General features: G+C 44.1%; 1 protein-coding gene across 2 annotated transcripts in view; it reads right to left on the reverse strand.

The window, feature by feature from the left end:
• Positions 1–5742: 5742 nt before the first annotated feature.
• Positions 5743–12726, reverse strand: part of F11R (F11 receptor) — a 109298-nt gene continuing 102314 nt past the window's right edge. For both annotated transcript variants that reach the window (XM_030187122.1, XM_030187121.1), the window contains exons 7-10: positions 11799–11906; positions 11323–11332; positions 9328–9376; positions 5743–6904 (exon numbers count right to left, since the gene is read on the reverse strand). In XM_030187122.1, the coding sequence (XP_030042982.1) occupies positions 6869–6904; positions 9328–9376; positions 11323–11332; positions 11799–11906 (203 nt within the window). In that variant the 3' untranslated portion in view covers positions 5743–6868. The remainder of the gene's footprint in view (positions 6905–9327; positions 9377–11322; positions 11333–11798; positions 11907–12726) is intronic.

Genomic DNA, 12726 nt, shown 5'->3' on the forward strand with positions numbered 1-12726 from the left:
AAACTGCACCTTGCAATGCTGATCAGACAACGGAGGTGGTTTGTCTGCCAGCGACTGAATTTGGGAAGTACATCGAGTACTCAGAGAAAAAATTCTTCTCGTTTTCCGCTGCTAGTGGCAGATACGTGCTTATATATTTACAATTTGAAGTAATGTGTATGATTTTTCTTTGTTTCATCCCTCCACTCATTAATTTTGATTTATAATTTAGGAACAGGAATTCCCTTTGTCTCATCTTTGAATATTTTTGTTTCATAATGATAGCACCACATGCATGCTTATTCTTGGTAAGTAAGGTATGTTTTTCGGTCATGGAACCTGCTCTCAAAATTTCCAGGAGCCTACCAAAAAAAAATGATCACTAAAGGAAACCATAAGCCTAGTCCCTGGAGGCATCCCAGCCAGTCAGGTTTTCAGAATATCCACAATGAATGTTGATGAGGAGATTATATGCAGTGTAAGTCCCTCACCTGTAACTCTCTCGTCTGTCTGTATTATTGTAGATTGTAGCTCTTTTGGGCAGGGCTGTCTCTTTGTATCAGGTGTTCAGCGCTGCGTGCATCTGGTAGCGCTATACAAAAAATGCTAAGAATAGTGCATGCTAATCTCACAAGAATATCCTTGTGGATATCCCAAAACCTTGACCAGCTGGGTAGCCTCCAGGACTATGTTTGGAAACAATGCTATAAGGCCATACTGTGCCTGCTTTCCCCATTTTTGATTGTGTGAAATTTTCCCCGTGTCCCTGAAGCAACATTTGCATTTGTACTGTACAAATGCAAACATGTGAAAGCTGTATATTCCCACAGATGATATATTCTAATCAATAAAGTGACCTTTTCTATCATTGGTGCCTGGACATTTTTATTTTTTGATTCACCCTGGTCCCAACACTGCTCTTTGTCCCCCGACTCGGCATGCAAGAGATGGTGCTGGGTCAAATAACCCCAACAAAAAACAAAAAAAAAAAGCCCCCAACATAATAGTCTCTGACAAAACAGCCTGCCCACATTAAGGCCCCTTGACAAAATGGCCTAAGATATGAGCCCCCCCCCAAAAAAAATCACCCAATTAGGCAATGCTCACTTCATGCAACAGGGGCAGCCAGGACTTCCCTCCCACATGACATACCTAACATCTGTCTCGTGTCTTTCCCCTTCCATATTTCCTAAGTCCAAGACCAGGATGCCCCCTCTCTCTCCTGCTACACTTGGCTCTGGTGCAATTCTGCAAGCGCCGCGGTAAGAATCCGAGCCCTTACTGTCCTCAGGCCTAGTCTGCTGATGCTGAACTTTCCTCTGCTGCGGCCCACCCCCTCTTCTGATATCAACTTCCTTCTTCCTCTTGGGCAAGGCAGGTCACTTCAGAAGGAAGTTTTGGCATCAGCAGACCATGCCCAAGGAGAGTAAGGAGGACTCTGATTTTTCTTACCAAATTGGGCTATTTATTTATAGCCCAATTAACATTTAAGTACTGTTCAGATGCACCTGCTGGAGATCAGCATTTATTAAAAAAAACATCCATTACCAGCCTGTTACATGTATATGAGCAAAAGCATGCTGAGATTCAAAGTGGGTGTGGTTTGGGTACATCTACGCGGATGATGTGCAACTAATACCCATTGAACCTGACTGAATAACTGATTACTGTCTATCATCAATTCAGAATGGTCTAAACACAACAACTTTTGCCTGAACCCAAGTAAAACCGGGCTTCTCTGGGTCCTTAACACAAGTGGACACCGTACCTGGCATCAAAATCTCTTTTGGGAAGTACAAACTCCCCCCTCAAATCAGGAGTCAGGAATCTTGGAATACAGTTAGATTCAGCACTTACTCTGATTCCCCAAATCCACACAACCTTCAAGAGCTGCTTCTATTTACGACAACTGCACTGCCTCTCTCCTTTCATCGAGAAGGCATGTCATCCCATCATCAAGACTGGATTACTGTAATGCACTCTATACTGGCCTGACTACAAAGGGTCTGCACCAGGACTAGTAGAAGGTTGCAATCGACATGACCACAACACACCATTTTTGCAAAATGTTCACTGGCTACCAGTAAAATACAGGGCTAAATTTAAAACTCTGTCTGATCTTCAAGGCCCTTAAAGGAAAGTGCCTCGAGTACTTGAAGAACATGATGACACTCTATACACCTCCAAGGACACCAAGGTCATCCCCCCAAGGGGTATCCCTAACCATACCCTCTCCAAGAGATTACATGATGTGATACCCACAAGCGAGCCTTCTCCGGAGTAGATCCCACACTCTGGAATGCACTGTCTGAAATGCTCCGCTTAACACAAGACTATCTCTACTTGGGTAGTGCAGATTTTTTAGTTTCTCAGTGATGTATAAGGAGCAACAATAGAAGAAATCTCAAACATCAGATATTTATCTTTTACTTCTGTGCCTCAGATTTGACCTTTTTCTTTTATTACTTTGGAAAATGTTATTTTTATTTACCAGCCTTTATTTCCAAACACTCATTCATTTGTTGCTCTGAATTCATTTTTAGCTCAATATCTTTTTTCATATATTTGTATACATTTTTTTAACAGACTACTTTTTTTTTTGGGTGGGGGGAGGCTATTTTGTGGGAGGGATGCTAAGAGCGCCACCTATAGTTTATTCCAAGGCCACATCCTAGAATTCTGTGGTACCAAATCTCCAATCCCGAACACATCTCAAATGTAATAAATCAAAAATATATATCTCTAGGTTACCAAGCAGTTCGGTTTTCAAAAATCTACTAAAGCAATAAGCCAGACCTAGCAATTGCGATAGCTCATTCTCCAGATATGACAATTTAGCTAGGGATTGTAGAATGCCTGTTATAGCGACTGCTGGGTGTGGGCCCAGGGGGGGGGGGGGGATGGTTGTGAATTACTGGCTGGTTATTAATGGGGAAACGGGGGTTGGTTTGGGTACTGGTTGTGTTTTGAGATGCTGGAGGTTGTGGGGAGGATACGGGGAGGGGGATACGGTATACTGATTTGGTAGGTTTCCGATTGTTCGGAGAGGGAGTTGTGGAAAGGGTCAAACTTGATGAAGATATTTACTAACTTTTTTTTTTTTGAGTATATGGTAACTTTTATATCATTGCTGAATATTGCTGATTCATCAATAAACATTGTTTAAACAAAGCAATAAGCCAGACCTAGGCCTCCTTCAATATCTGTAACTGGCCTACACCCTTACTACGTTTTTAACTTGGTATCTATTTTTCTCATGAATTTCCCAGTTGACATGAGAGAAATGTTGCTACCCTTCCCCAGTGCTACAGTCAGCTTTGTGCTGCTTGTTATCAAAGCAGAGCTGTATAGTACAGAATGACATGGGGACAAAGTTTGTCCCCCATCCCCACAAGCTCTGTCTGATCCCATCTGCACAAGCCTCAATTATTGATTTTATATTTAAATAATTTTATTTCACTGTAAAAAAGAAAATATTCTGTACAACTTCATTTTATAAAATCACAACCAATACAGAAGGATTAAAAAAAAGTCTCCCCTTCCCTCTCACAAATATCCCCTCCACTAGTGGGAAAAACTGAAGCAGCCAAATTATTACAGAGTACATAGAAAATTCATGCTAACAGAATACCTTGTTCACACATACAGAACACAAATGCCAAATACATAATAGCTGATCAAAAATGATAAACAAACATATTAAACCAAAACCGCAAGAAGCCACACCAAAGAAATAGAAATACCGTGGAAAATATAAAGATCACACGTCAGGGATGATGTTATGGGAGTGCAAATAGGACAACTGCCCTCTGGCCAGAGAAAGTCCCAAGCTTGCTGGAAGCTAAAGGCATGGCCTGGTAGTGGGCTTTGGGGCCCCCTCCAAAATTTCTGCCCTGGGCCCTAGCCACATCTAACACCAGCGCTGGCAGGATACACATTTCAAATCTGACATTCTAATCACAAAATCTATATATATAAAAGGCAACCCCAACGTTCTGAAGCCTCCACGGAAGTTGAGGCGCCCGAGATATCCGGTGTGCCCTGGAGTGTCTGCACCGCCCTCGCGTCAAAACATCATGACGTTGAGGGCGGAGCTATTGACACTCGAGGGCCGAAACGGCCCACAGCGAACAAGGCAAGTAGCTTCAAGGGACGGAGGGAGGGGGCCCTTGCTAGCGCCCGTTTCATTCCGCTCAGAAACGGGCATTTTTTCCTAGTAGTAAATAAAATGTTTTCTACCTTTTGTTGTCTGGTCACTTTATTCTTCAAATTATGTTGGTCCCAGGCTCTGGTTTCTGTTTCCCTCTATCTCCTCAACTCACTCGCCAAGGTCTTCTGCCCATTTGACATTTCTTCTTTCTCCATGCTAACCCAACTCCCCCGTGTCCTTTATACTTCCTTGTCCAGCATCTCCCCCGTGTCCATCTCCCCAAATTCATCACCACCACTCTATGCTCCTATCATCTCCCCATGTCCAGCATCACTCTCCTGTGTCCCTATGCCCCACAAGTCCAGCATCTCCCTTCTCTATATTCCTGTTCTCTCCTGTCATTGCCCCTCTGTGTTCATATACTATCTGCATGCATCTCACCCTCTCTTCCAGTGCTGCCTCTGTCCCCTTCAGCTCCTTCCCTCCAGCACCTGTCAGCTTCAGCCCGCACTCCCTCCAGCGCTGCTCTCTGTTCCCTTCACCCCCCTCCATCCAGCACCTGTCAGCCCTCACTCCCTCCAGTGGTGCCTCTGTGCCCTTCAGCCCACCCTCTCTCCAGCACTACTACTATTATACATCATTTTTATAGCATTACTAGATGTATGTAGGGCTGTACACGCATACTGTCAGCCCCCGCCTTCTGATGTTAACTTCCTGTTTCACACAACAGGAAGTTATGTCAGAAGGCAGGAGCAGGCAGAGAAGGGCAGACCCTGGAGGTCTGTGGGGGGATCTTCTTCACAAGGTAAAAAGATGCAACCAAGGAGGTTAGATTGAGACAATGTAGAGAAGCAGGGAAGGGGAGAAGGGAGGAATGAAGGAGGAGATGCTGGACCTGCAGTAATCGTGGGGTTTATTTAATCGCTCCTGTGGGACGGTAAGAAGTTTTGCTCCCACACCTGCAGTACATTTTTTTTTTAACCACGGTTTACCATGGGTCCCCATCTCCGTGCCACTAATCTCATGGCACCAGGAACAATGGTTGTAACACTTCCATCAGCCCACACCTTTTTCAGGCGTTACATTCAGATACAACAGCTATTGTCCCATCTCTGAAGGGCTTATAAACCAAGCCTGTGTGGCAGTGGGATTTGAACCCTGAGTTCCTTAGTTCTCAGCCCGCTGCAACCATCATTGGGCCACTCCTTCAGTCCATACCAAACCTTCAGGTCCTTGTTTCTCCAAGAAAAAGCAGCAGCATTTGGCACAAGTTGTGGAACTTTAAGTCCCAGAGCTAGTTCTAAACACTTTGTCTTGCATTAAAAAATGGGAATGGGCCAAGATCTGAAACTAACCTGTGATTGGGCAGCGTGGGTGTCCACACAATATTTGTATCTCTAGAGCATGATGTAGGCACTACAAATTATACACAAATGGTTCAGTAGTAAATGTAATGAACTGTGGTATTTAAATCACTGAGGGAATAACACCATTCTTAATGGTAATACATATGCATTCTCGGTTTTAGCCACCAGATGTCACTCTTGTATAACATTTAGATGTTCAACAAATCACCTTAGCAGAAAACAAAAAAACAAAACACGAGCACCATAAATGTTATCCCATTTTTATTTCTTAACTCTGCATCTGAAAATCTTCAAAAAAATATGTACATTTGTTTTAGACCTGTATGATACATAGCTTAAAAACAAAATTCACAAGAAAACCAAAGCCTGTGCCCAGCCAGGCAATAGCACAGCACAGAAGATCCTGGCACGTTGCTGCCGTGGCTTCTACTGACCTGAAGCTTACTACCTCTCTTGCAGCTCTGCCTGGATACCACGCCATCTGCTTGCTAGGGTTTCACCTCAACTGGTACTTTACAGACAGCTAAAATCAAGAGTCATTCCAGTTTAAAAACCTGCAACCCTCCCCCCACATATATATATTTTAGTATAGAATCTGTCTCGCTCCTCCCACCCCAGAGAGTTTGGGGAATTAACTTACTGCTACTTCACTGTCCTGATTCTCTTCCCATCTCCACCTACTGTGCTATAACTCACCTGCTACTGGTGTGAGAAAGTCAACAGCTCATTTGATCCATGCTCTGAACATATGTTTAAGAAATAACCTTCCCCCCACCAACCCCCTGAACAGTGGGAGGGGTGTGACAGAAGACAGCAGCACATGGGTTAAATTTTATATATCTTCTAAAATTAAAAAGCCAGATTCCCTCCTCCCCTTATAAAAGTTTAACCTAGCATTTCAAGCTACTTTATGCTCGTCACCACTGTAAATCCGAGGCAAGGTGCTGCTCTGCTGATCATCACTAGAACTCAAATATGTACAGCATTACACCATCATAGTGCCAGGCCAAGTCCTATTCTATGTACATTTTTGGACGACTCAAATTTTCCAGCAAGACAACATTTGCACCCATTTTAGACACTTCTGCCCTAAGTCGTGAACAAGGGTGGCCTGGGATAACATTTTCAGCTGGACAACTCCATGTTCTCAATGCCTATAAGAAGCTTACCTAGCAGTAAAGAGATATTTCAATATAAAATGCAAAATAAAATGACATACAAATACTACAGCTATTCTCAGGTAATTCACAGAAATACAATTTACAAAAAGTTGGAGGTGGGCAGCAGGGAAGAGGAGAATTCGTTTTAAGGCAGGGACGATCGACAGCTGGAGCCTGAGTACAAATCATTCTGCAGTTTCAGTAGACAGAACTCACACGACGAAAGACGAAGTCTGCTGGAAATTGCGCTAGGGTGGAAAAAATTTGATATTTTATTAGAGAGACATGGGAAAAGTGACCCGACTTTCAGTACTTGTCTGCCCCACCTAACTGACCAGCACACCAACTATACTGGGATAAGTTGAGGGGAGACCAAAGAGGTTACGTTTTGATGAGATCTTTACATGCAAAGGGAACCAGAGCAATTGAAGTTCCAAAACCTATTTCATTGATAAAATGCAAGTTTGTTTTTATGAATTCTATCCAACATTAAGAAACGTTTTTTCACCAATATTATTTCTTGCTAGTAAAAAAAGGCCTGTTTCTGACACAAATGAAACGGGCACTAGCAAGGTTTTCCTCGGAGTGTGTATGTTTGAGAGAGTGAGTGAATGTGCGAGTGTGTGTGCAAGTGCGTATGTGAGACAATATGAGAGAGAGAGAGTGTTTCACACAGATAGTGTGTGCAAGACAGAGTGAATGTGCGAGAGAGAGAGAGAGAGTGAGAGAGTCTGGGTGTGAGTGTGTCTGAGAGAGAGAGAGAGAGAGAAAGAAAGAGAGAGAGTGTGAGATACAGACTCTCTGTGAGACTGAGTGTATGAGCCCATGAGAGACTGTGGCACATAGTGAATGTGATACAGTGTGAGAGACAGTGTGTGAGAGTGAGAAAGGCATTGACTGTGAGAGAGAGAGTGTATGCGAGTGTGACAGAGATACCTCCCCCCCTCTCTGGGGTCAGGGCCCCCCCTCCCTCTCTCTGGTGTCAGGCCCCCCTCTCTCTCTCTGGTGTCTGAGCGTTACTGTGCAGGATGTTTCAAGGAACTGACCAATCCTATTTAATAGAATGCACCTCCAACATTCTGAAGCTGAGAAACCTCGTGTGGTTGGTCACTTCTGCTTGTGACGAACCCGGAAGTACGTGATGTCAATTCAGGAGATGGATACAGAGAGCAGGAATGCCTTAGCCATGCAGTCAGCTTCAGAATGTTGGAGGTGCGTTTTATTGTATAGGATGAATAAATGCCTTTTAGTGCACACTTCTCACATCCTATGGCTATCTGTAAACACAGTCTGTTTTCAGTAGAACTCATTTTTGAAAAACAAAATGTACTCAGCAGGTTTTGGAACTCACCTCTTCAATTATGAATCCATATTACAGACATAAAAAGACACATTTGCATCAGCGGCAACCTATCCGGGGGGGGGGGGGGGGCTTTCAACCCCCCCCCCCCTTCCTTTACTAGCCCGTTTTTACGGGCTCAATGGCTAATATTTTAATAAAAAGTCCCCCCCCCCCCCAAAAAAAAAAAAGTTAGGAAAGGCACATGGAAAGGGAGGGGCGGAGCTGGTTCTAGGGTGCACATGAGCATTACATCTAGGCAGAGTATATCAGTGTGATCCATGCAGTCTGCCCTGTGGAATTTGGTCTTTTTCTGTCACCACTTACTATGTCAAGAAGCTCCTGACACCCAGATAATGAATGCAACAGTAGGAAAAAAAGACCACAGGGCTGATCCAGTCTGCTCATTCTGGCTGATGTGTTGTTTCCCCACCCTCCACCCCCATTTTCCCCACAAATCTTTCTGCTTTTTGCCTCTGAAGAGTTGGTGATCCCGATGGGGCAATGCAGACAGACATCCAACAAGATGAGACATACTTCCTAGATTACAGATAGGCATAAAAGGAGATATTTGGGTTTCGAAAAGAGCCCAAAAATTGGTATCTCCTTATAGTTGAGTTGGCATTCTCTCTCTCCCCCTCCCCCCAGCACGGTGACCAGCATTTCTCTTACCGCGGTAAGCCTGGACACCGACACAGATGCAGAACCGCAAGCAGGGCCGGTCGGGGCCTTGAGCATCTGCGCATACTCAAGGGCCTGGTTGCAGTTAATTCCGCATCTGTGTCAGCGTCCAGGCATACCGCGGTAAGAGAAATGCTGGTCACTGGAGGACGGACAGGGAAGAGGGAGAGAAATGCTTGAATATAAGCCCTCAGCTTATATTTGCATTTACATTCCACCACTCCCCTTTTTAGGGGGAAAATGTTCTTGGCTTATATTTGGACGGAATTATATTCAAATATATACGGTAACTTATTTTGAGCACAACTGGACTTACTTCCTTCTGTCATTGCAGGGTGACCTCATCTTTAAGAAATCTTTTATTGCCACTTTGTCCTAAGTGTGTGGGGGTGGAGGGAGGGAGGGAGGGGAATTGCTTCTGAAGATGGAATAAACCCTACCCTGCTTCCAGACAAGAGAGTATCCTGCCAGACCAAGGGTCTGGGGAAAAAAAAAAATCACTTCAGCAATCACAGCCAGGGAACTAGAGCAAGCTCTTCTGCTTTAGCACAAACTACCTGGTGATGTTTGAATTAGACATCGGACCATAAACCAGCAATACAGACCGTAGTGATACACCTCCTCCCCCCACCCCATCCCAGCCACACTTACATCACTCCTCGTCTCTGAAGGCTGGCTGTAGATAACTTTCTTTCCAGCACTAAAAAAAAAAATGCATGCAGTGATGAAAAAGGTGGTGCACACACAGCAGAACATAAGAACCCCAAAGTATAAAGTGATTTCATCTACTCTTGTTGTACTAGGCAACTTTACATCTTTGTTCCTATTTCCTGAAAAACAAATGTGAATTAGGCGCTAGCCAGCGGTATCAGAACAAAAACATAAGAACATAAAACACTGCCATACTGGGACAGATCAAAAAGGTCCATCAAGTCCAGTATCCTATGGAAATGAATTCCAGAGTTTAATTACTCTTTGAGTGAACAAATATTTTCTTCGATTCATTTTAAATTTACTACTTAGTAGCTTCTTGTGTCCCCCCCTAGTCCTAGTATTTTTGGAAAGAGTGAACAAGTGATTCACATCTACCTGCTGCACTCCACTCAGGTCTATAAAATACTGAGTGCAACAGGTAGATGTGAATCACTTCTTTACTTTTTCCAAAAATACTAGGACTAGAGGACATATAAGGAAGCTACTTAGTAAATTTAAAATGAATTGGAGAAAATATATTTTCACTCAATGAGTAATTAAACTCTGGAATTTGTTGCCAGAGAATTTGGTGAAAGAAGTTAGCTTAGCAAAAGGTCTGGTTAATTTCCTAAAAGAAAAATTAACCTCTGGAATTCGTTGCCAGAGAATGGGATAAAAGCTGTTAACTTAGCAGGGTTTAAAAAAAAAGTTTGGATAATTTCCTAAAAGAAAGTCCATAAGCCATTATTAAGATGGACTTGGGAAAATCCACTGCATATTCTAGGATAAGCAGCATAAAATCTGTTTTGCTGTTCTAGGACCTTGCCAGATACTTGGGACCTGGATTGGCCACTGTTGGAAACAGGATACTGAACTTGGACCTTCGGTCTGTCCCAGTATGGCAGTGCTTATGTTCTTATGTTTTAAAAGTATTCACCTACTGTAGCAGAACATCCTTTACTGCCACCATAACCGGACACTGAAAAAAAAAATACCAGGGAGTGAATTTTCAAAAGAAGTTACCCAGGCAGGAGTGCCTCCTACTTGGATAAATCCTGATCGCTGGGTACTACCTGGATTTTCAGCCGCCTTAATAGCACCACTGAAAATCTAGGCAGACCAAAGTGGTTCTATCCAGTTAACGCCAGAGGTGGAGTCGGGAGTTAACCGGGCAGAGCCAATATTCAGTGGCAGTACTGGGATAGCTACTCAGTTAACTTAGGGCAGAAAAAAAAAAAAAAAGGCTCTCGGAAGTTTACTGTGTAGGTATCCTGGTACCACCTCTGAATAAATCGGTGGCCACTGCAGACCCAGATAAATCAGTACCAGTTTCTGATAGGGACGAGCACTCAAATACCCAGGTATAAATTCAGCTGCCGCTGGCCAGCATTTAACACACACACAATGCTGACATCCACCAGATGAGTACTAGCCCCTTGGTTTTTAAATGAAAGGGTCTGAGCTCTTCGACTGTAGGTATGGCACCTCAGCCTTCTCCTCAACCAGACCAATGGAGCCACCAGGATGCCCTTCCAACTAAGGATTACGTATATCAGAGTGGAGGAGGACAGTGAACATTATATACTACTGACCCCTACCAGATATTTAATAATGGACTATATTCTCATAACATGACTCAGGGGACACCCTTGATTGGGTCATAACTCTCCTTTCGCTTACAAGAAAAAGGTGTGAGGCAGCATTACAAGGTGCACCCCCCCCCCCCCCCCCCCCCTTCACTCTCGTCCTATTCTTTTTAAAATGGATGCTTTTGGTGGAGAGAATGAAGGTTAAAGTTCCAGGGCTGTCACCACATTTCTTTCTCACTGGCTGACAAGAGTGATGTGCAGGGCTGAGAAGGGCTGTAACTGCATGAGAGACACCTGCTGGTCAAGTGGTGGAACAGCAGTTTGGAATCGCATAGAAGGTAAAACTTAAGAAGCTGACACTCACCTGGCATCACCTACGAAAAAGAAGAGAGAAAAAAAAAGAAAAACAAGGTTAATATAGTTTTAGGTATAGGCCATGCTATTCCCTCTTTGTCACACCTCCTTCCCATCCAGGATATCCTCACCCCTGCCTCCAATCCCTTACCTTCCCTAGCATCTCCCTCTGCCTCCATCTGCTCAGTGGAAGGATCCACTCCGCATCTGTGCCAACCCTACATAAGTCCAGCACTCACAGGTCATTTCCGACAACGATCTCAAGTTTTGTAGGATCAGCATACAGAAGGACTGACCTATGAGCTTTGAAGATACTCCCAGGGCTGGAACAGCTGGGGAACAGCAACAGTGCCATAGGCTCCCGTTGGGTTTGCATGGCCTTTGGGGCATGGTGCTGACATTTTCGGAACCCTCTATGGGCAAATATGCGCCCCTAACTGTGAAGGGTCAAGTTCCAGTCTGAAGTGCCCAAGCAAGGATACTCACGACTGAAATAGCCACGTCTACACAAGAACCAAATCAGAAAGCCGATAAGCGCCAGGATAAGAATCGCAACTATCACTCCAGCCACAATGCCGCCCACGTTCACGTCACCTGCAGAAGAGAAACAGTTATTGGGAGAAGGAATACTGACCAGAGATATATAGCTAGAGAGCAGAGAGTTAACTAGTCTATCAGCCTTCCATTCCTCAGGTGCTTAGAATTGCTGGAAGCGGTAGACTGTTTACTAACTCCCCCCCCCCCCCCTTCATCATTTACAGCCCTGATGCTGAGTACAGAAAGGATCGGTGGCCACATTTTAGGGCTGCTGAGTTCACCAAACATTCTATAAACAGCTGTGCTTCTCTCCTGGACTGCAAGACTGATTTAATGTAAAAAAAATTCTTATATTTTGTCTTTACCCACGGTGAGTGATTTGAGTCCTAACTAAAGGGAAGTTAATTGTAAAACTTATTTTTAGTTATGTACAATTTTGATAACTGTTAGGTTACTTTTATGTACATAGCGGTGACAGATTCATACATAACCTGCTCTGAACCAATTACAGTAAAGATAGAACATAAGAGAATTTAATTCAATTACAAGTCTCTTACTCCTCCCTGATTCCCAGAGTAGCTCTGGCTCAAGTTCGCATCCTACTTCTGCCTCAGTGGTCTTACAACATAGCTCCCGCCTTAGCTCCTGTCACATGCCATCCGCCTCACATTTCCTCTTAAACTCAAGCTGTGGAATGAGCTCCAAGGACTGGCCATGGCCACCAGAGCAGGCTCTTCTCGCTTAATCTGGCGCCAGACATCAAGCTACTGACCCAGGCAAGTGTAAGGTCCAGGAAGGTGGGAGGAGTTGGAGGCACGCTTGGGTTGCCAGTAGAACACATCACCCCCTGCCTGTTCTTAAGAGCAGTGGCTTTGAA

Source organism: Microcaecilia unicolor, chromosome 14 (genome assembly GCF_901765095.1).
Source record: "Microcaecilia unicolor chromosome 14, aMicUni1.1, whole genome shotgun sequence".
In the NCBI taxonomy this organism is placed as follows: Eukaryota; Metazoa; Chordata; class Amphibia; order Gymnophiona; family Siphonopidae; genus Microcaecilia; species Microcaecilia unicolor.